We start from the raw sequence: 24,121 nt of genomic DNA on the forward strand, positions 1-24,121 counted from the left end.
ATAAGTGAGACGCTACTGTATTTATTTGTCTGGGAGTTAGCCCCATTGTTTTTAGTAAGACTTATTTCTGAATAGCCATGTGTATGGTTAAATTAGTACACACTCAGTTTACATTTTGAAATGTCTTTGAAGATATTTAAACAGAGGATAGATGGACATCTTTGTGTATTCCTCTTGTGTATTGGGCTTCTTCGAGCTCTGAAAGGCTATAATTCTAGAAAATGCAAGACTCTGGAAAAACACACATTTGGTTACATTCTAAACATCTAAAGTTATACACATTTAACCAGCTTATTTGAATCTATACACACATACAGAATTATACATTAAAAAATGTTCAAAAGCGTTCTAAAACATTTTAAAGGGAGATTTTTAAATATTAGCACAAATGTTTGGGTTGGGATTAATGGATAAAAAGCTGGGTAGTAAACAGAGCCGGCCCTAGGTATTTTACAAGTGTAGGCGAACAGAATTTTGGCACCCCCCGCCCCAAAAAAAAACAATCACTGAAAAATAAAAGCATTGGATAAGCGAAAATGTTGGATAATAAGGAGGGATTAAGGAAAAGCCTATTAAACATCAAATTACATTAAGATTTTACAAATTAAGCACCAAAACATCATGTTTTACAACAAATCAAAAGAAAAAGCAGTCTCGACTGCGCCCCAGTATGTTTGGCACCCAAAGCGACCGCTTAATTCGCCTCATTGTTGGACCGGCTCTGGTAGTAAATGTGAATTTTGTCTTCAATATAAGACAAGAACAACAAGAATAGTAACTGTTCAAATTTGGAAATTGTTGAAATACTAATGATAAAACAATGAATTGTTAAGATTGCTGAATTGTCCTAGGTTGCCAGAATAATTGTGGGTTTTGAAGGAAAAGCCAATTGAAGATTTGTTGAAAGACTGGAAACCATTTGTGGATTTTTTTTGTAGCAATAAGAAATCTAAAAATGTGGTTATATTTATCAGAAATTTTAGTAGGATTATTTAGCTGGATCTATAATGGTAGAATAATATATTTTTTATACTTGCTTTTATTTCAGTCAGGATCCAACTGTGTTTTATTTATATGTTTTTCCCTTTCTCTCTTTTCCTTCTATTTTTGACTTTTTGATTGTAACTGATTGTATATTAGTTTGTTAGTGTTAAAAAATCTATCAACCAATTAATCATTAGTCTTTTTTTTAAAGGAATGGTTCAAATAATTCAGAGCTTAATAAGGTTTACTTACAAGACAAGTTCTGTCACAATCCATTTTACTGCAGCAAAGAAGGCTTTATAAGGCTGCGGAGAATCAATTTTTAAATCAAAAGACACAGAATGCACAGTGATGAGTTACATTATATTTCAAGTATACAATGAAATACTTATAAAAGTAAATACCATACCTCTGTGATAAAATCTGAACACTTAATTACTGTTGTAATACTTCTACTTCAGGTGAAATACTTGTTACCAACAAAATGGCTAACATTGTCAAAACTTTGAATAAAATTACTTTTCATTCAAAGATTTAAAAGCTGATTTTATTTACAGGACTTGGAATGTTACTTTTAATAAATTATCACAATGGTATGCTGAAACCATCTACATCTGAATTGTAGTAGAAGAATGGGACCTAAGCCAACATCCTATCATTGCTCGATTATGGTTTATTTATCATTTCATGGTATTCTATTTAAATTCTGTCTGACTCCAAGAAATACTATGTGTTTACAATTTTCAGATTTAAAAATTAGAGAAATAAAAGGAGTCTCACACTATGGAATAACTGGTTAAAGCAAAGCCAATATCTTGCAGGTAATGAGTCATAACATTCATGGAGTCTCTAACTGTAATTTTAATAAAGGTATGTACACAGGAAGAAACATTTACGCAGGTTCAGAAGTTAGAAAATGAACTTATTGTTCACTTTATGGTGATTGTTTTTTTAAAAGAGTAAGAAACAGTTAACCTGTAGGCTACTGAAATTCCCTTCATAACTTAAATTACAGCAAATATTTATAGGTAATTTACTAACTTCAGAAAACAGGTGTTTGTAAGACATAAACACACTGGAAAGTTTTAACACTGGGCTGGGGCAAAGGAAAGGAATGCTACTGTATTCTTAAATGGCAAATGAAGAACACATTGCATCTATTTATTCCAAACTGTTTTCCTTGTGACATGGAATAATGCTGAAAGGCAGTTCCCATAAGATTTGCAGAATAAAATATAATGAGGCTTCTGAGACATCAAGTAATAAAGAAACACCATATGGGATTATTGTATATCTACATTCATTAACAATAAGGCATTTAGATGCCATGTTTTGTGTGTACCTGTGCCCTCACTCTTTAGAAATCTGGAAACATTTTCACTATAATGTATGATACAATTCTATCATCACTGAGTTAAAAGTAAGCCCCATTTACCATGGTGAATCTTTTTTTGAATGAACCGATAAAGAATTGCAGTGCTAACAAAGATACTTACATTCAGTAAGTTATGGGCGCTATCACTACTTTCTTTAGTTGTTCTACACATAGCTTGGTAATCATACAGTGTAATTCTATGGGGAAGAACAGAAAATTGCATATCTAAGAGAAGAGAACACATTAGGGGGAAAAGGAAACACATTTTTTTCTTAATAAAGTAAAACAGACCTAGGACAATAACAATAAATTAAAGTAGTGGTTGGCTTAGAAAGATCGGTGATACACATTCCATATAAAGAGAAAGAAGACAAGCAGGAAAAGATCTTGATAACATTGTGAAATCACACACACACACACACACACACACAGAAAATGGGTGTAAGCAATACAAAAAATGAAAGACAAGTAAAAGTGTATTCAATTTGATGCCCCATACTACCCTTTGATTTCAAATTAGTGGTATACTTTTGGTGCTGCCAAAGTTAAATATTTGCTTAAATCTTTCTATTTCAATGTATATATCGTTCAGACTCAGTAGACAATCATAGCTTGAGTAGCTCTGACTTCTGTAGCCACTCTATATTTCTACAAAGGAAACCAAATGTAAACTTGTAAGTGGTATTGGTTTAGTACAATTTAAAATTAGATTTTTTTTAATGTTACACAACATGAATTCTGTAAAAACAAGACAAGACAAGTATCTGACCAATGAAACAAATGTGTTCAACCAAGAACTCTCTTCACAAGTTTATTCCTTTTACTGATTACAAAAATATCCACAAATTTCATTAGTCGTATTTTTATGACACTACCTAATGGTGCAATGAACAGACTGATGGTTTTGGTTATGGGTGAGTCAAATAAAAATTCATACAAAGGTAATATAGTAAAAAGGACCACAGAAACAATGTTAATAAAATATTTGCAAGAAATAACATTATTTGCATTTTAGGCATAGCATTTATAAGCAACAGTATGCCGTGATATGACAATCTTGTGGAACTCCCTCCATGAAGCATACACTTATTATGCGGAGCCATGAAGAGAGATCTATATTCACTAGAAATGCTGCCTCTTCATTTTTATCTGAGTCATTTGAGGACTGAAACATCATGAAATTGCTCAAATCTTCAAAAGGTTGGAGAAAGATATCTGGACAGAGTTTTTCCCCCTAAAGCATTTTAGAAATGTAGACATGTCTTTGGCTTTTTTTTTTTTTTGAATCCTGGAATCTTGCCAAACCCTTTCCTTTTTTTCTGTTCTGTCATGGAATACATCAGAAGCCTGGACATTTTTAACAACAAATTATTCCCATTTCCATGCTGGGTAGAGTAAGCATAGAAAATCTCAACAGAGCACGTTCTTCACACATTCCCATCTAGGCTTGCTGTGCTATCAGTTTACTCACACCCATGCTTTTTACCTCTGCTCTAGAATACTTGGAAAAGAAAAGTGAAAGAAATGGTTGGGAAGGAACTGTTTTCACTTCCTTTGATTTATCTGCCCTGGTTATCTATTGTCATTTAAGTGATTTCCTAAGCTGCTTATTCACCTGGTCAGAAAAAATGGAACGAGACCAATATGAGAAGTGATGCTGTGTACTGGTTACAGTGGAATGATATAGTCCTAGTCCCTGTTGATCCTTTTTTTGTTCCCAATAATAATTCAACTGAAGGAAGAAAATAAAATCTATATTTCCTGATTGCTATGGGAAATATTACACAGAAAATGTGTAATATTTTTTTTCTCTGTTCCCAGTAGTTAATTCCGATCAATACTAGGCCACCAATATACTCTTTCATGTGTAGGACCATTGCAACGATAATTGTAAACTTCACCGAAGGCTCAATAAATGAATGTCAAAAGGCAAACAGTTTGCCTTAATTTGTTATTCCATAGTCTTCATCATTTGATGGTTGTCTATAGACTTGTGTCAACTCCATGTATAAATCAAGGGCAGGTCAAAATTTTGGTATGACCCATTGATGAGTTGATAGTAATCTTACAGAGAGGGGAAAATTTGAGCTGTGGACATTTTCCCATCCCAGCATTAACCCCCTCCCCACCCCCCAAAGAAAACAACCCAGAAACAGTGTCACGGCAGAGGAAGCAGATGGGGTCATACTTCTTTCAGTACTCAAACTGAGCTGTGGATAAGTTGGCTCAGGTTTTGGAGTGGATTTTTTGACTAAAATTTCTAGACATATACCGTACATGAGTATACACAGTAAATCAGAATTTCCATCATTTAAAAGGTTTGTATATAAAATGGATATCAAATGCACATTTTTGGGTAAAATGCATATAAAATGTATATTTAAGGCTGGAATACATCATGAAATGCAAATTAGAAGAGAGGTAAATGCATATGAGTTGCTATGCATTTTTCTCTTGATGTGGTAATAGCACTGAACAGACTCATGAATGAAAATATGTGTCACAGGTTTGACGTAGACTGATTTATCTGTTCAGGCTCCAGATTATCACTCCTTCTGTAGTAATTTCACATCTTTTTCAGAACATCTATTTTGCTGCTAGCTGTTTCCTGTTTAGCTGATTATAGCTAACAAACACCCTAATTACCTGGCTTTCCTCTGAACTAAATTTAAGCCCAGCCAACTGCCTAGCCTAAGCCGGGGGGGGGGCGGGGGGGGGGGGTGAGCATTTTCTGACATCACTGTACTAAATGCCACAAAAACTATTATTGACAATGATCACTTATCAGGTTTTTTTTCTGAGTATAAGACAAATGGCAAATAAAGGACATTCACCCACAACTTTTCCTTGGAAGAAAAGGCAAATATATTTTCATGAAGTATAATCCTATACCTGTCTATTGAAAAAGTACTCTCAAGGTAGTAAAGAATTACTGCTAAAGATCTAAATCCAATTATTAGTCCTAGCTTGAGTAGGCTAATTGAATAAATAAAACTGTACATCACACAATTGTCCAGGGTTGGCAGGGACAATCCCAATTAATCCTACATTTTTGCTGCTTTTAAAATGTACCAATTTATATCTCCTCCTGCTACTTTCTCTCTTTGACCTCAGCCTACCTCAAGGGCACACTGACCCTATATCTTGAGGCTGATCCAGAGTGTAGAATTCAGGATTGGCCCCAGAATGGTTTAACTGCTACCCCCCACCCCAGCTCGGCCACTGGAGTTGCAAGAAGGCATCCTGACTGTCCACTGGTGCTGAACCCAATTTGGTACTGCCAGATGGCCACCCTCCTTATATCCTCGTCATAGCAGCAGCCAGTGGATGAGACATGGCTAGTGACTATCGCGTTGGCTAAGCCCTAGAGCAGTGGTTCTCAACTTGGGGTCCCCTGATGTTTTTGGCCTACAACTCCCAGAAATCCCAGCCAGTTCACCAGCTGTTAGGATTTCTGGAAGTTGAAAGCCAAAAACATCTGGGGGCTCCAGGTTGAGAACCACTGCCCTAAAGTGATGTGGGAGGGGGGAAAGAGGAATCGCCCTATACTTTCCCCCCTCCCTTCTCCAATTGCTCTTGTTCCCTGGCTGATAGAATTGCCAGGGAACAAGAGTACACATGTGTTCTCTATCAGAATTTACACAAATGCTTCATCAATTCCCATTGATTTTATGCCTCCACTCTCATTGGAATTATGAAGTGGGCTTAGGCAAAAATGTGCATCTCAAAAATGTGCAAAACAAAAGCAGACACTATGAGCAAAACCCGTCCTTTTTATAGACAATTTCCTGATATAGTAAAAAAATAAATAAATCAAGGACTGAATTCTGTAATGTATTACAGGAGAAGCAAAAAGCTGCCTGAAGTCATTTCAACTTCAAAGGATTACTAACAGCTCAGGTTATATCCATAAATTACAACAATGTTTGCAATGTGATGTTCTGTAGGCATATCATATTCCATTCAAAAGAGTCCAGTTACCTTTGAGAATGCTTACATGAATGGAAAATGTTATAACAAGAAATGATATTAACTCATTGACAGGTATTCAATATGTTACCTCTACTTCAAAAAGTCAGGTTGGTATTTTTGAGAATGACTTGAGAATTTGAGATAAATTATTTGAGCAATAGTGGAGGATGTGGCATATGGATTTTCATTTTGGAGGTATACAATATGGCCAAGAATTGAAAATGTGCCAATAAAAATTGAGATCAAAGAGATTACCATTTTACAAAAGATGCATTTTAAAGGAATAAGCAAAACATTTGGCTCCCACACTATGTAAACTGGCATATATATATCCATAAGCTGAGGTTGCAGGTTCATGAACAGAAAGCTCTGGTAGCCTCTGGTTATCTTTGCAGTACAAATCCTATTAAATTTGTTCATGGTATATTGTTGCATTTTTGTGAATGTGTTTATAAGGAATTTTTACTAGTGGTTGAAAAATATCTGTTGATTGATTTACCCCATTGTAAATCAATGAAGGTGGGGTGGATAAATTTGCTGGCATCCAGAGAAGGCCAAAAAGCATTGTTGTGTAATTATGGGGTGGGAGGGCATGGTCTCTGTAGATTATTTAAGCAGCCATACACTCACGGTCTTATGGAGTTTACACCTCATTGTTGACATTATAACATTACTTTTTCAGCTTAGCATGGTACGGGGCTGGACAACGCGGTAGCTGACACTCTCACTTTCAGATGCAGCGGTTTTGGCAATTGTCACCGGACGCTGTCTCCGATCTGGAACAGATGCTGACTGGCCTGTGGGATCTCATTATGCCAAGATAGTTCAGGCCATGAGCCTTTTTAAACCCCTAGCACCAAGAAGGCTTACAAGCTGGCTATTTGTGAATTTAAGTACTTCAAATGCAGCAAAAACAATCAAGAAACATGGCCAGTAACAGTGGGTCATGTTTTAGAACTTTAGGGTTTTTTGCATGGTAAGGGGTTATCTGTTCGTTTGGGTTCATCTTTCAGCCTTGGTCTTCTGGTTTAAATCATAGCATCATCCTGACTGTAGTTTACAGTTGTGCAAGGTGCTTGAAGGTTGGGCCAGGGAAGCAGGTAAGTCTCCCGATTGCCATCAGCCATTATCCCCGAAGCATTTTAAAGGGGCTATATCAAGTATGCTGCTTCCTTGATGGCATTTTTGCTGCTTTACATATAAGTGAATTGGTTGTGGGGTCGAAGGGTAACACATCTGGTAAGGCCCTTCAATTTGGAGACATTTCTTTTGATGGCAGCTCCTGTGGGTGAAAATCTGACCATCAAAAACCGATCCCAGGGGTTGTGGTAACAATGAACTTTTACAGCCTTGCTCTGATGCTGATTTGTGCCCAGTTCATATTATTCTTTATTTTATACAATTACGAACCCTTATTCAGGTCATCTGTTCTGTCATGCCAACTGATCGTCACTTACCAAATCTCAGTTTTGGTCTCTGACATCCAAGGCACTCGACTAAGTTGGGTTTGGTGGACGTACATTTGGATACACACTCTTTTTGGATTGGAGCTGCTTCTACAGGAGCTGCCTTTGGTTTTGACTCAAGGGATATTGAGGCCATTGAGCAGTGGCAGTCTAGGATTAACCATGGTTATGTCTGCCCTCTTTATCACTGATTTTGGAGCTCACTTGGGCCTTCGTTGGCATGGCTTATTGCCCTTGTTGTTTAGAGGGCACCATGGCCTGCTTTCAAACATTTTGGTTTTACATCTTGGGGGCAACAACCTGGAACTTCTTTCAGGAAAGGCTCTTATTATCCAAGCAATTACTGATATGGGTAAAATTCCAGATAATTGATCCTTCACTGAAATTGACTGGTCTGTCATCGAGGCAGTGTTGGCCCAGGGAGGGAGATGTTTGTCATTTGGACGTGGCTCGGAAAACAGTCAACAGGGAAATCAGGCATGCCATGGTTAATGGTTCGGGTTTCCACACGGATCACCTTATAAACAACTTGAATTGTTACAGTCAGATGGGGTTCATTTTTTGCATATAGGTTTGGAGCTATTTCTTGAGGGTTTGCAGAATGCTATTAAATTCATGATATGAGGTGCTTGTGGTGAAAAGGGGACTAAGGGATAACAGAAGACTGCCTAAAATGCTCCCACATCAGATCTCTCCCCCAAATAGTTGTGGCTATCTTCAAGAAACAGCATAAATGGGTAACTAATTAATAAAACTTGTCCTTAGTTCAATCCACTATTTTTGTTTGATCTCTTTATTTCCCTGGTTTGACAGCAGTTAGTATTTTGACCTTCATAGAAAGAAACTCTATAAAATTCCAAGGCAGCAGCAATCGTGTTTTAATAGAGTTTAATTAGAATTTAGCCTGCAGAAGAGAAGACTGAGAGGAGACATGATAGCCATGTACAAATACGTGAAGGGAAGTCATAGGGAGGAGGGAGCAAGCTTGTTTTCTGCTGCCCTGCAGACTAGGACAAGGAACAATGGCTTCAAACTACAGGAAAGGAGATTCCACCTGAACATCAGGAAGAACTTCCTCACTGTGAGGGCTGTTCGACAGTGGAACTCTCTCCCCCGGGCTGTGGAGGAGGCTCCTTCCTTGGTGTGATGCCTCATGGGCCTTGTAGTCCTGTTCCTAGTACTATTGTGGCAGATGAAGATGAAAACATGGGGTTTTCGCCGGTTCAACAAGAGCTGGAGTCTCTTCACCTGCCGGATGTTGACGTTTGCCCTCAAGAATTCAGTAAACCAGGCCTTGGGCAGTACTCCCCTCCGTTTCCCAGGAAGGAATCTTATTCTAAAGACAGAGGAGTCAGAGAAGCTAATCGGAGAAGTCTAAGAATCGCTGCCAAACAAACAGGCTGATTAGGCCTGCTTCCCTTGGGAAATTCTAAGGAGTCTTGCATCTGGACAGAGTTGGGTTTCGCTTCTTGTTCTCTAGGGAAAGAGATTTGTTGGCGGGAAAACGAGACCCAATATAGGTGTTTGGCGCGAGAGATTCTTTGTGGAGTCAATTGATCAGCTTCAGGAGAGAGTTCGTGTGTGGACTTCGTAACCCCAGTTCCTTGCTTCCCGGATCGAGTTTCAAGCCTTGCCTTGCCTTGCTGTTAACCACGGATCCTGCTCCATGCTTCACGTTTTGCCTTGTCTCCAGTCACGGACCTAGCCAAGAATCAAGTTTATTTCCAGCCTTGTTGTCAAGCTTCATTGGACTTTAAGACTCTGACATTTCCCCACACTATTGCTTGGCAAGAGTGTGTGTTTCGGTCAAGTGGATTAAAACTTTGAACTCTAATATCATTTATTGGACAATACATTTTTGGACTATATTTGACCTCTTTTGAAAGGTCTGTTTCGGAACTATATTCTTCACTTGTTTTTATTGATTTTATATATTTCTTTAATAAAGATATTAGATAGAGACTGGCCTCTGTGTAAGGTTATTGGTGCCCAGCAGCCAGGGTTCTGACACTTGGAGGCTTTTAAGCAGAGGCTGGATGGCCATCTGTCGGGGGTGCTTTGAATGCGATTTCCTGCTTCTTGGCAGGGGGTTGGACTGGATGGCACATGAGGTCTCTTCCAACTCTACTATTCTATGATTCTATGATCATATAGTTTTAATTGACCTTGGTACTGTTTTATTGTTTATTGAATTTGTTATTGTTTTATTGAATGTGTTTTGGGGCAATGGAATTTTGCTGACTGTTGCAAGCCGCCCTGAGTCCCTACGAGTGAGAAGGGCAGGGTAAAAATGATATAAAAATAAACAATCATGTTCTGGAATAACAGAATTTCCCAGATTGAATATTTTTAAATCTGGTAGATGCACATATTCCTTTAGAAAGTCAAACAACAGGATTCCACATAAACATTAGGAAGATCTTTCTGGTGGTAAAGGCTGTTTGCTACAAAACAAAGAAGACAGATAAACTATTCTGGTTGAAAAACCAAAGGGACTAGCTATTATGGCTACTTTCACATAGCTGAGGTCCATGTGGAGACTGTGCTTGCAAATGATAACTCTGAGCTATATAGTTCAGGTGGATGTGTTAGTTACTTCCTCACATCACTGAGGGCTCTTAAGAGTTGTCAGGTATATACCACAATCATCTTCTTCACATAATACACTCAATTTGTAATTATAGCTGTGACTGCTGCAGCATGGAAATGTCACAATGTGGAACCATTAGGCAAGCTGCAGCCAATCCATATGAATAAGACCAAAGTGACTATTTGTATTTCTAAGAGGAGAGGTCCTTGATGCAGCTGGATTCTTTTAAGGACCCACAACATTTCTGTTGGCTTTCGATTTTACAACAATCACTATCTGTTGCATAGAGGGAAGAAGCAGGAGGCTTTCTTTAGTAAAATTGTATCTTCTTTTAAAAATTCACTAGCTGTGTTCAGCTCCTGGTGTTTAAGATCTAGCTCATTTCCTTTTTATGCTTTTTTCAGCATGACCATAGTATTTCTCAGCTAGCAATTCTAATGTGGGCAATTTTGCAAGCACTGACTCTTAAATTCATGAACCATTTCATATTAGATACGAGGGCCAGGAGTACCATCATTTTAGACTGAGGAAATCTTTTCATTTTGTTTGTGTTCTCCATATTTCAGAAGAATGCCCCACAAGGCTATAGGAAAGTAGAAGCTTTCTTAAAAATGTATGAGTTTTTTAAAAATAATAATAATAATAATAATAATAATAATAATAATAATAATAATAATCCTTTCAGCATAACTGTAACAGATGGAGACACTACGGCCCCTTCTACACTGCCATACAAAATCCAGATTATCTGCTTTAAATTGCATTATATGGCAGTGCATACACATATAATCCAGTTCAAAGAAGATACTCTGGGTTATCTGCTTTGATAATCTGGATTGCATGGCAGTGTAGAAGGGGCCTAAAATATAATAGAAATGAGGAGCATGCTCACTCCTGATGCCTTGCTTATGCCTTCAAAAAGCTCCACAGCTGGCAATGTCTCCACCAGTGGTAAGCCCCAAATGGAGGCAGGCTCAGGCTGTGGTGGACCCAATCTTGCTTCTCAGAGTGCATCTATACAACAGAAATAATGCATTTTAACACCATTTTAAACCAGGTGCCATGCTGATGCTGGCAGATGCTGTTTTAAAGATCATTAATCTTCTCTGCCAAATCATGTTGGGGCCTCACCAAACTACAAATCCCAGGATTCCAAAGGAAGGTGCAATGGCAGTTAATTCTACAGTGTAGATGCACCCTGAGAGACCCCTTGAATTATTTTTCTGAACTACAAGCCCTCCCCCAAATAACGGGAAATTCCTTTTAAAGCCATTCTTGCATTACACCACTGTTCTTGGCAAACTTTGGGAGTTAGCTCTGCATATCACTGTTAAATTTTTGGCAAGGTGATATATACAAATTTCAACCTATGTTATAATTTATCTGAAATAAGATACACTTGCTGGTTGGCTGGCTAGGGGTGCTAGGACCTAAAGGTCAATATCTGTAGGGCCAGGTAATTTTGATTCTTGGACTAGAAAAAAGAAATGTTTTGAACAGTGAGCTGCTGGAAAACAAACTCTCAGAATGAAAATATTTTTTTTCTTCATCCCAATATGTATGGGATGAAAATGCAGAAGGGAGGCTCTGTCCATGTCTACATTGGCCGATACACTAGCCAGTCTGGAGCAGAAATGTTCTGGACTGGCACACATATCTTCTGGAACCTGCAGTGGCAACAGGTCAGAGTCTAAATGGCCCAGTGGGGCCAAAACTGCATCAGCCCTGCTGGACCATCATTTCACCATCCATGTCACTGTCACGGCTCCAGAATGACTGCAGAGCAAGGACTGCCTGCAATGGGCAAGAGCTCACATGGAGCTCTGCAGCTGACTGAAAGTGGCAATGGCAGTTACATGGGCATGTTCCATCCCCTCTTCCCTGAGCTGATGAACACAGAGAAAAGTGCCTTGAGTGGACAGAGAACCTGTCTGAATTGATCATGATCCTGCTGTCCACAATGTTCTAAAGCCGTGGGAATACTCTAGAGCAGGGGTCCCCAAACTAAGGCCCGGGGGCCGGATGCGGCCCTCCAAGGTCATTTACCTGGCCCCCGCCCTCAGTTTTATAATATAATATGTTTATATCAGTTTCAATAATATATATTGTATATACATATAATATTGATAATAATATTATGCTATATAATATAATATAACATATGGTATAACAGTGATACCATATAATAATATTAATTATATGTTATATATTACATATTATATAATAGTATAGTGGTATAGTTCAATATAGTAATATATAATGCTAATATTGTGTTATGCTAATAATATAATATATTGTATGTACATACAGCTGCTCTGAGTCCCCTTCAGGGTATAAATGTAGGAAATGTAGGGTGGGATATAAATGTAGTAAATAAATGCAGTAAATAAATAATTAATTTTAGACTTAGGCTCAGCCAAAGTCTGAAATGACTTGAAGGCACACAACAACAACAGTCCTAATTAACTTGACTATCTCATTGGCCAGTAGCAGGCCCACACTTTCCATTGAAATCCTGATAGGTTTATGTTGGTTAAAATTGTTTTCATTTTTAAATATTGTATTGTTTTTTCGTTGTTGTTGTTGCACTACAAATAAGACATGTGCAGTATGCATAGGAATTTGTTTTGTTTTTTTCAAATGATAACTCGGCCCCTCAACAGTCTGAAGGATTGTGGACCGGCCCTCTGCTTCAAAAGTTTGGGGACCCCTGCTCTAGAGTTTCAAGTAAAGTTCAGAATATCCCTCGACTTTTACTAATGCAGGATAAGACAGATTAACCTGATTTAACTCATGATATTTACCAGAAGTGTAGAAACATCACGGGCACAAACAGGAGCCAACTCAGGTTGTGTCTAGGCTTTAATGCCCTTTTAGATGAGTTCTATATTATAGAATGTACTGAGACCCTGATAAAACTTAAAATTCACACTGAGCCACAAGATTCATTAGGTGAACTTTGTTTGTCTGCCCCAGCCTAGACTACCTTGTAGGCTTCTGTGTGGAAAGATCATGTACACCATTTCCATTCTGCAGGATGGAGGAGAAGATGGATAGATAAGAAGATAGCCAGAGAAGAGAGAGATTGGGAGTGATATTTCTTCAATATTTGTGCTCAATCATCTCTGCTGCTTTGAATGTTGAAGCATTTCAGATGCTCTTCTCTCTCTGTACCTGGAACAGAGCTGACTCAAGACATTATGCTGTCTGAAGCAAACAACAAGACAATAGCCCCTCTGCCAGCTCTGCTTACAGTCCTGGTGGGATAGGGAGCAATGATGTAATGTGATGCAAGTTAAAATAATGTCCTAATGAAATTGTTATTTTGGAGTTTCAGAGCAATGAAATGATTTAACAGCAATGGAAGCAGCCCAAATATTATTGCCACACTACCTTGGGCTGTCTTCTGGTTAGAAGTAAACAATGTCTCATACATTGACATAAAGTTGAATATACTAAGAGTATTGGAATTATAAGTGTGATAAGCCATTTAAAAATATATTTCCTTAACTGATTTTCTTTAACTGAATCAAGGGGCAGTGGGTAGTAAACACGTTACCTTTTAAAGGAGCCCATTATTAGCAATTTGTTCATCACAGCTCCCTCAACCTCACCAAAGAAGCGTCCAGTCTGCAAGAGAAAGCATAAAAATGTTCAGGAATGTACATAATTGCAAATCAGTTACCATTTCAAGTAGCATACTCTACAAAAATGATCAGAAAAACATTGACAGCTATGTAATGAAGTTTTAAAGGCTACTCTTTCATAAAAATGGAAAAGGACTTAGCTGCCAGGACAAGTTATAGGGATTACAAAATAATCCCTTGAGCAGATGTGAGAGCTTACACAATAGACATAGGATCATTGCATAACATCTGATGTTAAAAAATAAAAATAAAAATTGCACTCAGCTCTAAAGCTTGTAAAGAAAAGATTCTCATCTAATCATAAACCCATGTGATTAAAATTCTGCTCCATTCAGATATAAACAGGGTTTGAAAGAATTTCCTGAACAAATCATAGAAAATATTTTTCTATAATTCCTGTAAGACCTCTACATTTTATCAGACATATAAATTGTTTACTTCCTGTTTCTGTTTGAAAATAGGGTGTGGCCTATTCTGTCATTTTCTGTTAAATTAAAAAAAAAGATAATAAAGATATAACTTCTATAGCAAAATACATGTTTGTGTTTTAGTTTTTCTGTCCGTCCTGAAGAATCTTGATATCTCCTAGCTAGGCCTCCTTCCTGACATGTTAAAGTGTCTACATGTGCAAAAGTGTCACTTCATGCAACTCTTGAATATAAAAGAATTATGTATGTACTATGCTTTAATGTAGAAATCCTAAAAGGTTGTGGGAGGAAATAACACTACATGGATTCTAAGGATTTTGTTTGAACGAAATTCTGATACCATTACAAATGGTATACTTGTCCTAAAATATGCATCTGTGATCTTGTTGGCAAAGAAATTAAAAGCAAAGCCAAAAAACAAAAGCTTTTATTTACTTGAAGAGCAAATGTTGCCCTCTATATCCTAGGGATTTAGATATGTAAAGCATGGTAGCAATTTTTATTTTCTTGCCTGAATGCATTAAGTTCAGTGGTACTATCTGAACAATGAATATCAGGACAATAGGAAATCAGGCATGCTGAGCTTCCCCAGATTTGAAAAGACAAGCCTATATAATTTTGTAAGGAGAAGGACTGATACCTATACCATGTCTCGTTGCAGAGCCTGGAAGTAACATGAAACAATGGCCCCTTCCACACAGCTGAATAAAATCCCACATTATCTGCTTTGGACTGGAATATATGGCAGTGTCGGTTCAGATAACCCAGTTCAAAGCAAATATTGTGGGATTTTCTACCTTGATATTCTGGGGGTTGGTGCTCATCTCCATTTCTAAGCTGAAGAGCCAGCGTTGTCCATCGACTCCTCCAAGGTCATGTGGGATGACTGCATGGAGCGCCGTTACCTTCCCACTGGAGCGATACCTATTGATCTACTCACATTTGCATGTTTCAAACTTCTGGGTTGGCAGAACCTGGGGCAACACTGGGGGCTCTGTCCGCTCCCCCAATTGAATCCTGCGGACTTTCAGTCCAGAAGTTCAGCAGCTCAGCATTTTAACATGCTGCACCATCAGGGGATATTATTTCCTAAAGGTTGTGAATATACAATATTTTTGATTTTTTTTTTGTCTGTTGGAGGCAAGTATGAATGCTGCAATTAGGGGAAATGATTAGCATGTAATGGCCTTGCAGCTTTAAAGCCTGGCTGTTTACTCCCTGAGTGAATTTTTTGTTGGGAGGTGATAGCTGGCCTTGATTGTTTCCTGTCTGGAATTCCCTTGTTTTCAGAGTGGTGTTGTTTGCGATATTTTATGTGCTTCTACTATCTGTGGCCCTCAGAAAATAGAGGATTTGCCAGACTTTGATGATGTGAATTTGTTGGGAGGTGTTAGCTGGCCCTGATTGTTTCCTGTGTGGAATTCCCCTGTTTTCAGAGTGTTGTTCTTTATTTAGTGTTCTGATTTTAGAGATTGTATTGTTCTGTTTTATTATACCACAGTAATTTTTATATATTCTGATTTTAGTGTTTTTGAATACCTGAAGCCAGATTGTATTCATTTTCACGGTTCACAGCAACACAATAATAATAATAATAATAATAATAATAATAATAATAATGATAGTAATAATAATGACTTTGGTAATACACACTGCTTCACTCCCTTCTCAGCTTCCTTTCTTGGGAGGTGTTAGCTGGCCCTGATTGTTTCTTTTGTGGAATTTCCAATTTCCCTGCTTTCAGAGTGCTGCTCTTTATTTACTGCCCTGGTTTTAGAGATTATATTGTTCTGTATTATTCTATCACAGTAATTATTTCATATTAAAGTAGAATCTCATTTATCCAACATTCACTTATCCAATGTTCTGGATTATCAAACGCAGTCTGCCTTTTAGTAATCATTGCTTTTGTAGTCAGTGTTTTAAATTCATTGTGATATTTTGGTGGTAAATTTGTAAATACAGTAATTACTACATAGCATTACTGTTCATGGAACTACTTTTTCTGTCAAATTTGTTGTATAACATGATGTTTTGGTGCTTAATTTGTATAATGATTACCTAATTTGATGTTTAATCGACTTTTCCTGAATCCCTTCTTATTATACAACATATTCTCTTATACAACATTCTGCCGGCCTGTTTATGTTGGATAAGTGAGACACTACTGTATATTTATAATCTTATATTATCTGCTTAGAACTGGATTATATGAGGCCCCTTCTTCACAGCTGTATAAAATGCACACTGAAGTGGATTATATGGTAGTGTGGAGTCAAGATAATCCAGTGCAAAGCAGATAATATAAGATTCTAAATGGGTTATATAGCTGTGTGGAAGGGCCTTGAGTCTACACTGCCATATAATCCAGTGCAAATTAGATAATCTGTGGAAGAGGCCTAAGTGAGGCCTAACTCTACCTGTGGGCAGAGCTTAGCCTTCTAACTGGCAGCAATTGGATAAAAACAATTATTCCTCTCCCTCTAATTAGGACTTGATTTTTTTCTTTTTGTTCTATCAACCTAGAGGTGTGGATGATGAGTTGTGTTGTCAAATTTCGAGGTTGGGGGCCTGTTGTTTTGTCCGCTGCCGTGATTCCATCACTCATATATATATATATATATATATATATATATATATATATATATATACACACATAGATAGATAGATTTGGAGTATCCATATGTGAAAAATAGAAGTATACTCTTTTATCTTACAAGTTTTAGTCCTGTGTACATAATTTTTTAAAAAAATGTCTCTCATGATAACAAAAAAAAGACTTTGTATCTATGTTATTAGGAACATTTCTAATAGTTCTATTGATCCCAGAAAGCTAAGATTATCTACCAACATAACATTCCATGTATGTCAAGAAAGTGTATTCATGTCCATTTAACAAAATAAAAAGAAGTATGTATCCACCACCCATTTTAGAAAGTTGAAAATATCGTTTCTCGAAGGGTTTTTTTTTTCAAAGTCAAGCAAAACATATTACTTTGTGGCCTGCTTACATGTGGCCATTGTGTTCTTATATCACTCAATCTAAATTATTCTGAACTGTTTTGAAATAATTACTCAAGTATAGTTATATGTAGGTTATAGGGTTGACTTATATTTCTTTTCTGGGGCACTATTAAATCAAATTTTTCAGAATATTGCACTGCAAACTGCAGTTTCCCATTTTCAGTCTTTCATACTTCTTTTATATTCATTAGGTAACTAAAGTAGTATGTATGAGCAAGGTTTAATGCCCAATATTAATTATCATATTTTGTTTTGTTCAGCTAGAATTTCTATAGTATTTAAGATTTCAAAAAGTAACTACTAACCTTTCTATATTTAACAAAGACTCTAGGAAAAACGTCCCCCCTCAAGGTAAAAATTCCTCAAGAGTGACAGACATGTCTGGAGAAAGGGATTCAATAAATTAAAGTTTTTATGAGCTTAAAAGCAGACCCACCCTACTGTGAGGAAGAAATTATTTCAGACCCCCAGATAGGTAAGCTACTTGCTTTGGGGCAATGAGGTTTTTTAAAAAAGGAAATATTTTAATCTCATGCTATTCATTCCTTTAGGAAAGATCAACAAAAAAACCTTTATTTTTATCACTATATATTATAAAAGGGAGAAAAAGTCCACATACCTGCGTATAGTCTTCTGAAACTAATATAAATCCATTATTATCAATGAGGTAACAGTTGATATTCTGTAAAATAAAATATTAAATATTGAATTTCAGTGATTAGAACAGTTTGATGCAATGATGTGTGTATGAAAATGCTTCTTTCATATGCAAGAGTAAATGAGGTAGTCTGTGTTTGTGTTTCTTGACCAGAAACAAGAATAACATGTCAGCTTCTCAGAAAGGGCATACTTGAAGACATCTGAGAAGCAAGTATGGGAGTGACACAGGCAATTTCACTGAGCAATAAGAAAGAACTTGAATTTGGAAAGTAAAAGATGAACAGATATGTGACACTGTACAGCATCAGAACATGATGTGGATATCATGAACTTGAATTGTACATTTTCCCCAGTGTGAATTGGAGAAAATTCCATTCAGTATTGACAGGAAGGCCTCTTCCATGAATGGAGCAAAAACCTAGGATCAAAGCCATAGTATGTAGCCCTGTACACTGTTGTACATTAATTGTGATCAGAATGCTCTCTGTTGATAGATATATGCATGCAAGCATTACAACTAGCTAGTGGTAGAAAACAGTACTCTACTAATAGAGTTGGTCTGAAGAATCTCTTAGTCTTACTAGATTCTGGAGACATTAGAAATCAATGCAAGAACACAAAATTCGTCAATATCAAGTGAATATGTTTGGAGATAAAGGTCTGAATTCTACTTGTAGCTCCCAACCTACAGAATTAGTGAGATCCACCTACTTGATTTCTCACCATTACACTGTTTGTTCAGTGGCTCTACTCTTGTTGAAATTAACTGATAGAATTCATACCATAGGCAGTTAACGTTTCATGACAAAAGTATAAAAACAGAAACTTCAGAAATATTAATGACAATGATCTTAGATTATATTGTCTTCCAAACATTTTCTCAATAAGCATATTTTTATTGGCACATTCATATGTGCCTTCTGGAAGGCGGCTAATATAAATAAACCACCTAGTATATATGCTAGCAACCTGTGGACCATTTAGAGCCATCTGAGACCTTTCTTGGACATCAAAGGATTGCCAAATTGTTGCCAACCCCATGAAAACAATGTTGTCATTGGAAAGACAGTGTGGGAGGATATCATCCTCATTACAATCATGCTGATCACAATTCACCAAACAATGAGGGAAGATGAGTAAGAGGTATTTTAAAAATATGTGTGTGAACTGTCCACCATATATCAGAATACAACTATGAATGTATATTCATTCCTCTTTTCATTAACAATGAAGAGTCTTCTTACAACATAAAGCATGTATTTAATTGTTGGGTAACTTTCAGAAGAAATACAAATTCAAAAAATGTTCCTTTAGATAAATAATGCCAGTTGAAATACTATTGCTACTTATCCTGAAATGCTTATTGAGATATCTTGAGAAAGTCAAGCACAGCCCTCTCCTAGGCTGTTAAGAGGTTGTATCTATCTTTGTGAGATAGCTTGACACAAACATTATCTATCAGAAGAGTTAATGAAAGATTTTGGAGGGAATCCAAGGTACAGCTCATCCATAAAATCCACATGAGTTTGGGGTACATCTAGATCTCACAAATCAAAACAAGGTAAAAGCTAAAATTAACAATTTTGTTGAATTTATTTTCAGTGGCTGCACTTTAAAATTCCAGTGGGAAAAGACTGATCTATCATTGGCCAAAATAAAGAAACAACAGAAAATCTTACATTATGTAACATATTAGCTAGTTTTTCTGATGGGAAAGAACAAACTAATGTGAATGGATATGAGAATATGAAACTCTCTTCAAATAGTTCTCTCCTGCTCAAACTTCCATTTGGTAAGACACCAGTGCTTTCTGACTAGGAATCTGAAATTCTACTCCCTAGGACAGTTATGCTAGATAAAGTGGAATCATAATACTGAAACACTGAAAGTAGAAACATAACATATTAAGAAACCCTCTGATATTTACATCATCATCACAGCTTATGGAACATCGGCCATCAAGAGATGTACACTGTAAGAGAACAAATTATAACCATTAGAATGTCAGAAAGTACTTGTGGAATGTATTTGGTTTGATTTCCCCTTTCCATATACGGATATTGAGGCTTGAGTAAATCCAGAGCTTTGTCCAAGGACTCAGGTTGGACCTACATTGCCATATAATCCAGATTAAGTAAATAATCCAAATTATCTGCTTTGAACTAGATTATATGAGTCTACACTGCCTTACAATGCAGTCCAAAGCAGATAATCTGGATTTTACGTGGCAGTGTATTTATTATTATTATTTACTGTACTTTTACCTTGTCCTTCTCACCCCTGAAGGGGCTTAAGTGATAGATGGCCATGCCCTTAATTAACTGGCCTCCAGGAAATCAATGAAGAATATCTAGGACATTTTCTTCAAATCAAGACAGTTAGGGAGCTAAGAATGTGGCTGACAAGTAACATCAGGGCTCTTAAAAGACTAGTTGTAACATACCTGTCTACTAGCAGTCCAGAATTTCCTCTGGAAAAACTCAAGTTTCATCTGGATACCTACAGCTGTTAAAAATGACAAACAGGTCGATTTTTTTTTTAAAAAAATACCATCTTTATATTGCATTTTGAAATTCAACATTTTTTAGAAGTGAAAAATATGCAACACAAAAGAGATCAGAATTAATATCTCAGAAACAACATGAACAAAAGCTGGACATTCTATTTTAGCCAAAGCCAAATTCTAGGATTTGCATGTAGTGTGTTTTAAGTAGCATAACACAATTCATGTTTTGGTACAGCTCCTATGCCTATGGACCTGATTTCACTAAACAGGTCTTATTTTCAAATAAGTAAACAGAACTGTAGTCCTGGCTTCATCCAGACAGGCCCAAAATGCAGGACCTGTCTCAATTTTACCTGAGGCATCCAAATGATGCCTTCAGTAAAACCGAATTAATCCAGATTAATAAAACACCTGGAAAGGTCCAGATCTTAAGCTTTCACAATCCCTGGGATCAATCCCCACAGAGATCCCAGTTCTTTAGGCTCAAAGAGCCTGAAGGAATGGGATGCCACCCCAACCTCTTCTTCCAGACCCCAATTCCTGTTCCCAAACATCCCTGAGTGGCCCACCTCCTGATGAGAAAATAACAGGTTTTGGGTTGGGGTGGGGACTAAAGAATCCACAGGAGCCACAGGAGCCAAGCCCACACTCTGTTTCCAATCTTAGCCAAATCTTAGATTGGAAACAGAGTGTGGGCTTGGCTCCTGTGGTCAAATTCTAACTGTTGTGTGACTGTTTATTGAAAGAGAGCCAGGTGCATAAGTTGTTTGACAGCAGGCATTGTCCCCTGTTAATTGAGTGATTGGGGAAGCTATATTTGCCAGATGCAAATTTGCTCATCTGATCAGCCTTGGCTCACCGGAATCTGGCAAGCCTGTCAGACAAATATGTATATTTACACTCCTAGAAGCAATCTGGAAATTGCCTTGAGGGCTTATCAAGGCTCTCGGTATTTCCTCTCTGCATACTGACTCAATGACTTTCATAATCCCTTGCAATTCATTGTCTTCAGGTCAGCCTGCCCCCTCGCCCCTGATTGGCGGAGAAACCGAAGCAGCAGGAGCTCTATGATTGGACGAGGGTTTGCGCCACTCCCTTGAGGACCAATCAGCGCGCAGGTGGGCGGGGGAACGAGTGGTGCAAATTTAAAATCATGCCTCCCCGTTTTCTGTATTATAAAGGTTGCTGCTCCGTATTGTATGTCATGACTCCCTGACGAATGATCGCGGGTGTCATCCCTTTCAGCTGAACTGAATAAATCATCAACTCAGTGCTCTTTCTTCACGTCTGCAGGTGAGATTATTGGGAATGGGGTAACTCTGATCTTTAGCGACTCCCCTCTTGCCAGGATCATCGAGCCTGTCAGGAAGGAGCTTGGGTTCCCCTCCTAAGCAAGGGAACCCCCAAATTATGGCTCGATTTCATAGCTATATGTTTCTTTTAAGATTTTATGATTTAGTTTTATATGTATGTTAGGTATTGAATTTTGCCATTATGTTGTAAACCACTTTGAGTCACCCCTGAGTTGAGAAAAGTGGTATATAAATACAGTAAATAAAATAGAATAAATATTTGAAAAACTGTAATCAGTTCTCTCCTAATTGCTGTGATCAGAGAGCCTTGGTAAAGCCATTCACTGTCATCTGGCAAACAGAGCTGCCATATACAAAATAATTCCTCCTATCCATTCACACTTTCCCCAGCATACATAGTTTTTATTATTATGGCAAGCACAAAATAAAAAAGTCTCAATATTTGGAGATGTACTTATTGTATATCTGTATCCTTCTGAATCTAAATTGCTGATTAATCATGGGTGACTTAATTCTGGTTCAATCCACTTTGGAGGAGTCCTTCTTTAATGTGGACATCTGAATTAGACTAATCCATTTGGGATTAATCTTAATCTAAAGCATCCCCCAAGTTTCTATTATTACATATATCCCTGAAGAGAAAAAAATTGATTGTCTAATGAAATGATGACAAATAATCTCAAATTCATTCCATGTGTGTATCTATATATATAAAAGGGTAATGAAATTTCGGCTTAGGACAAAACGACAAAACTACACACCCCAGAAACACTAACCTTGGCAGCACAACCCCTCATCCACGCCTCTACGTTCATACAACAAAAAGAAAAGAAAAATAAAGTCCTAATTAGAGGGAGAGGAATAATTGTTTTTATCCAATTGCTGCCAGTTAGAAGGCTAAGCTCCGCCCACTTGATCTCCTAGCAACCCACTCAACCCAGGGGACAGGCAGAGTTAGGCCTCACTTAGGCCTCTTCCACACTGCCTATAAAATACAGATTATCAGATTTGAACTGGATTACAGTATATAGCAGTGTAGACTCAAGGCCCTTCCACACAGCTATATAACCCATTTAGAATCTTATATTATCTGCTTTGAACTGGATTATCTTGACTCCACACTGCCATACAATCCATTTCAGTGTGCAGCCGGACACAACTGGACTTAATGTCAGGAGAAAACCTTTACCCTTTATCTTAACTACCACCAATTCCTCAATACTTTATTTCCCATACCACCATACTTCACCATAGCAACGCGTGGCCGGGCACAGCTAGTTATTTTTAATGATTGATGCTGAAGAGACTCAGCAAGACAATTGAAATCCTGAGTGTAATTTCTGTAGAACTTAAATCAATCCCATTTCAAAGAGAGGAGGAAAAACAAAAGACTGCCATTTATTTTAATATGTGTCAACCCTAAGTATTTGAAATATTTTTAAGAGAAATAAGAAACATGTATCATGCAGGAAATCAAAGATCAGGTAGAATGATTCAACCTGCTCCTGCTTGTTGTTATTCAGGCAAAACATCCATCACTTAAGTGGGATTTCTAAAAACTTGTTTAAAATGGCAGGGGTGGGTTTATCACTATTTTCCCAGGTGTTCCTGTCTCAGTGATACCTTAAGCTTTTGGCTCATTGTACAGCTTACAGCATTAACTTGCAAGATACAATTCAGCTATAATATTTCGGAGGTGGTACTGAGGTTTCAGACTCAAAGGATAGCATGATAAATACATTTCCCAGAGGAAACTTTGAAAGGAGGGCGAAAAGAACAGAATGGTGCCCCTATAAGCTTTTGCTCAGGAGGATGGCAGCAGCAGCAGCAGCAGCTGTTTGAAAAAGCAGAATTTGGCATGGCTTTTAATCATTATTGATATGTTGTGTTTTACAGCCTTTTCACAAAAGAGTGCATAAAGGTTTTATGTTCCTTTGGAATGTCTCCTCAGAATTCATTTCCCCCAGCTCACAATCCTGTGAAAAATCATGTCTATGTAAAGCACAATAAAAGGCAATTAGGAATCTTTCCTGCCTTTAAAATCATCATTATTTTATGGAACTGATCTTCAAAAGGAAAAGCCGCCCTGATGAAGAAGATATTGAGGTTCTTTTGAACTCCAGAGGTAACATAAAAGCATTTTGCAAGCTTATATG

At 37.4% G+C, this 24,121-nt stretch overlaps 1 protein-coding gene across 3 annotated transcripts in view; it reads right to left on the minus strand.

The window, feature by feature from the left end:
* cacna2d3 (calcium voltage-gated channel auxiliary subunit alpha2delta 3) overlaps positions 1 to 24,121 on the minus strand; it is a 713,907-nt gene that overhangs the window by 38,834 nt on the left and 650,952 nt on the right. For all 3 annotated transcript variants that reach the window (XR_010002615.1, XM_062969910.1, XM_062969909.1), the window contains 6 exons: positions 20,590 to 20,651; positions 20,074 to 20,118; positions 18,106 to 18,168; positions 13,947 to 14,017; positions 2,481 to 2,556; positions 1,237 to 1,289 (listed from right to left, as the gene is read on the minus strand). Coding sequence is in view for 2 of the 3 variants with exons in the window: in XM_062969910.1 (XP_062825980.1) it covers positions 1,237 to 1,289; positions 2,481 to 2,556; positions 13,947 to 14,017; positions 18,106 to 18,168; positions 20,074 to 20,118; positions 20,590 to 20,651 (370 nt within the window). In the remaining variant the exon portion in view is untranslated. The remainder of the gene's footprint in view (positions 1 to 1,236; positions 1,290 to 2,480; positions 2,557 to 13,946; positions 14,018 to 18,105; positions 18,169 to 20,073; positions 20,119 to 20,589; positions 20,652 to 24,121) is intronic.

This window comes from Anolis carolinensis, chromosome 2 (genome assembly GCF_035594765.1).
Source record: "Anolis carolinensis isolate JA03-04 chromosome 2, rAnoCar3.1.pri, whole genome shotgun sequence".
NCBI classification, from domain to species: Eukaryota; Metazoa; Chordata; class Lepidosauria; order Squamata; family Dactyloidae; genus Anolis; species Anolis carolinensis.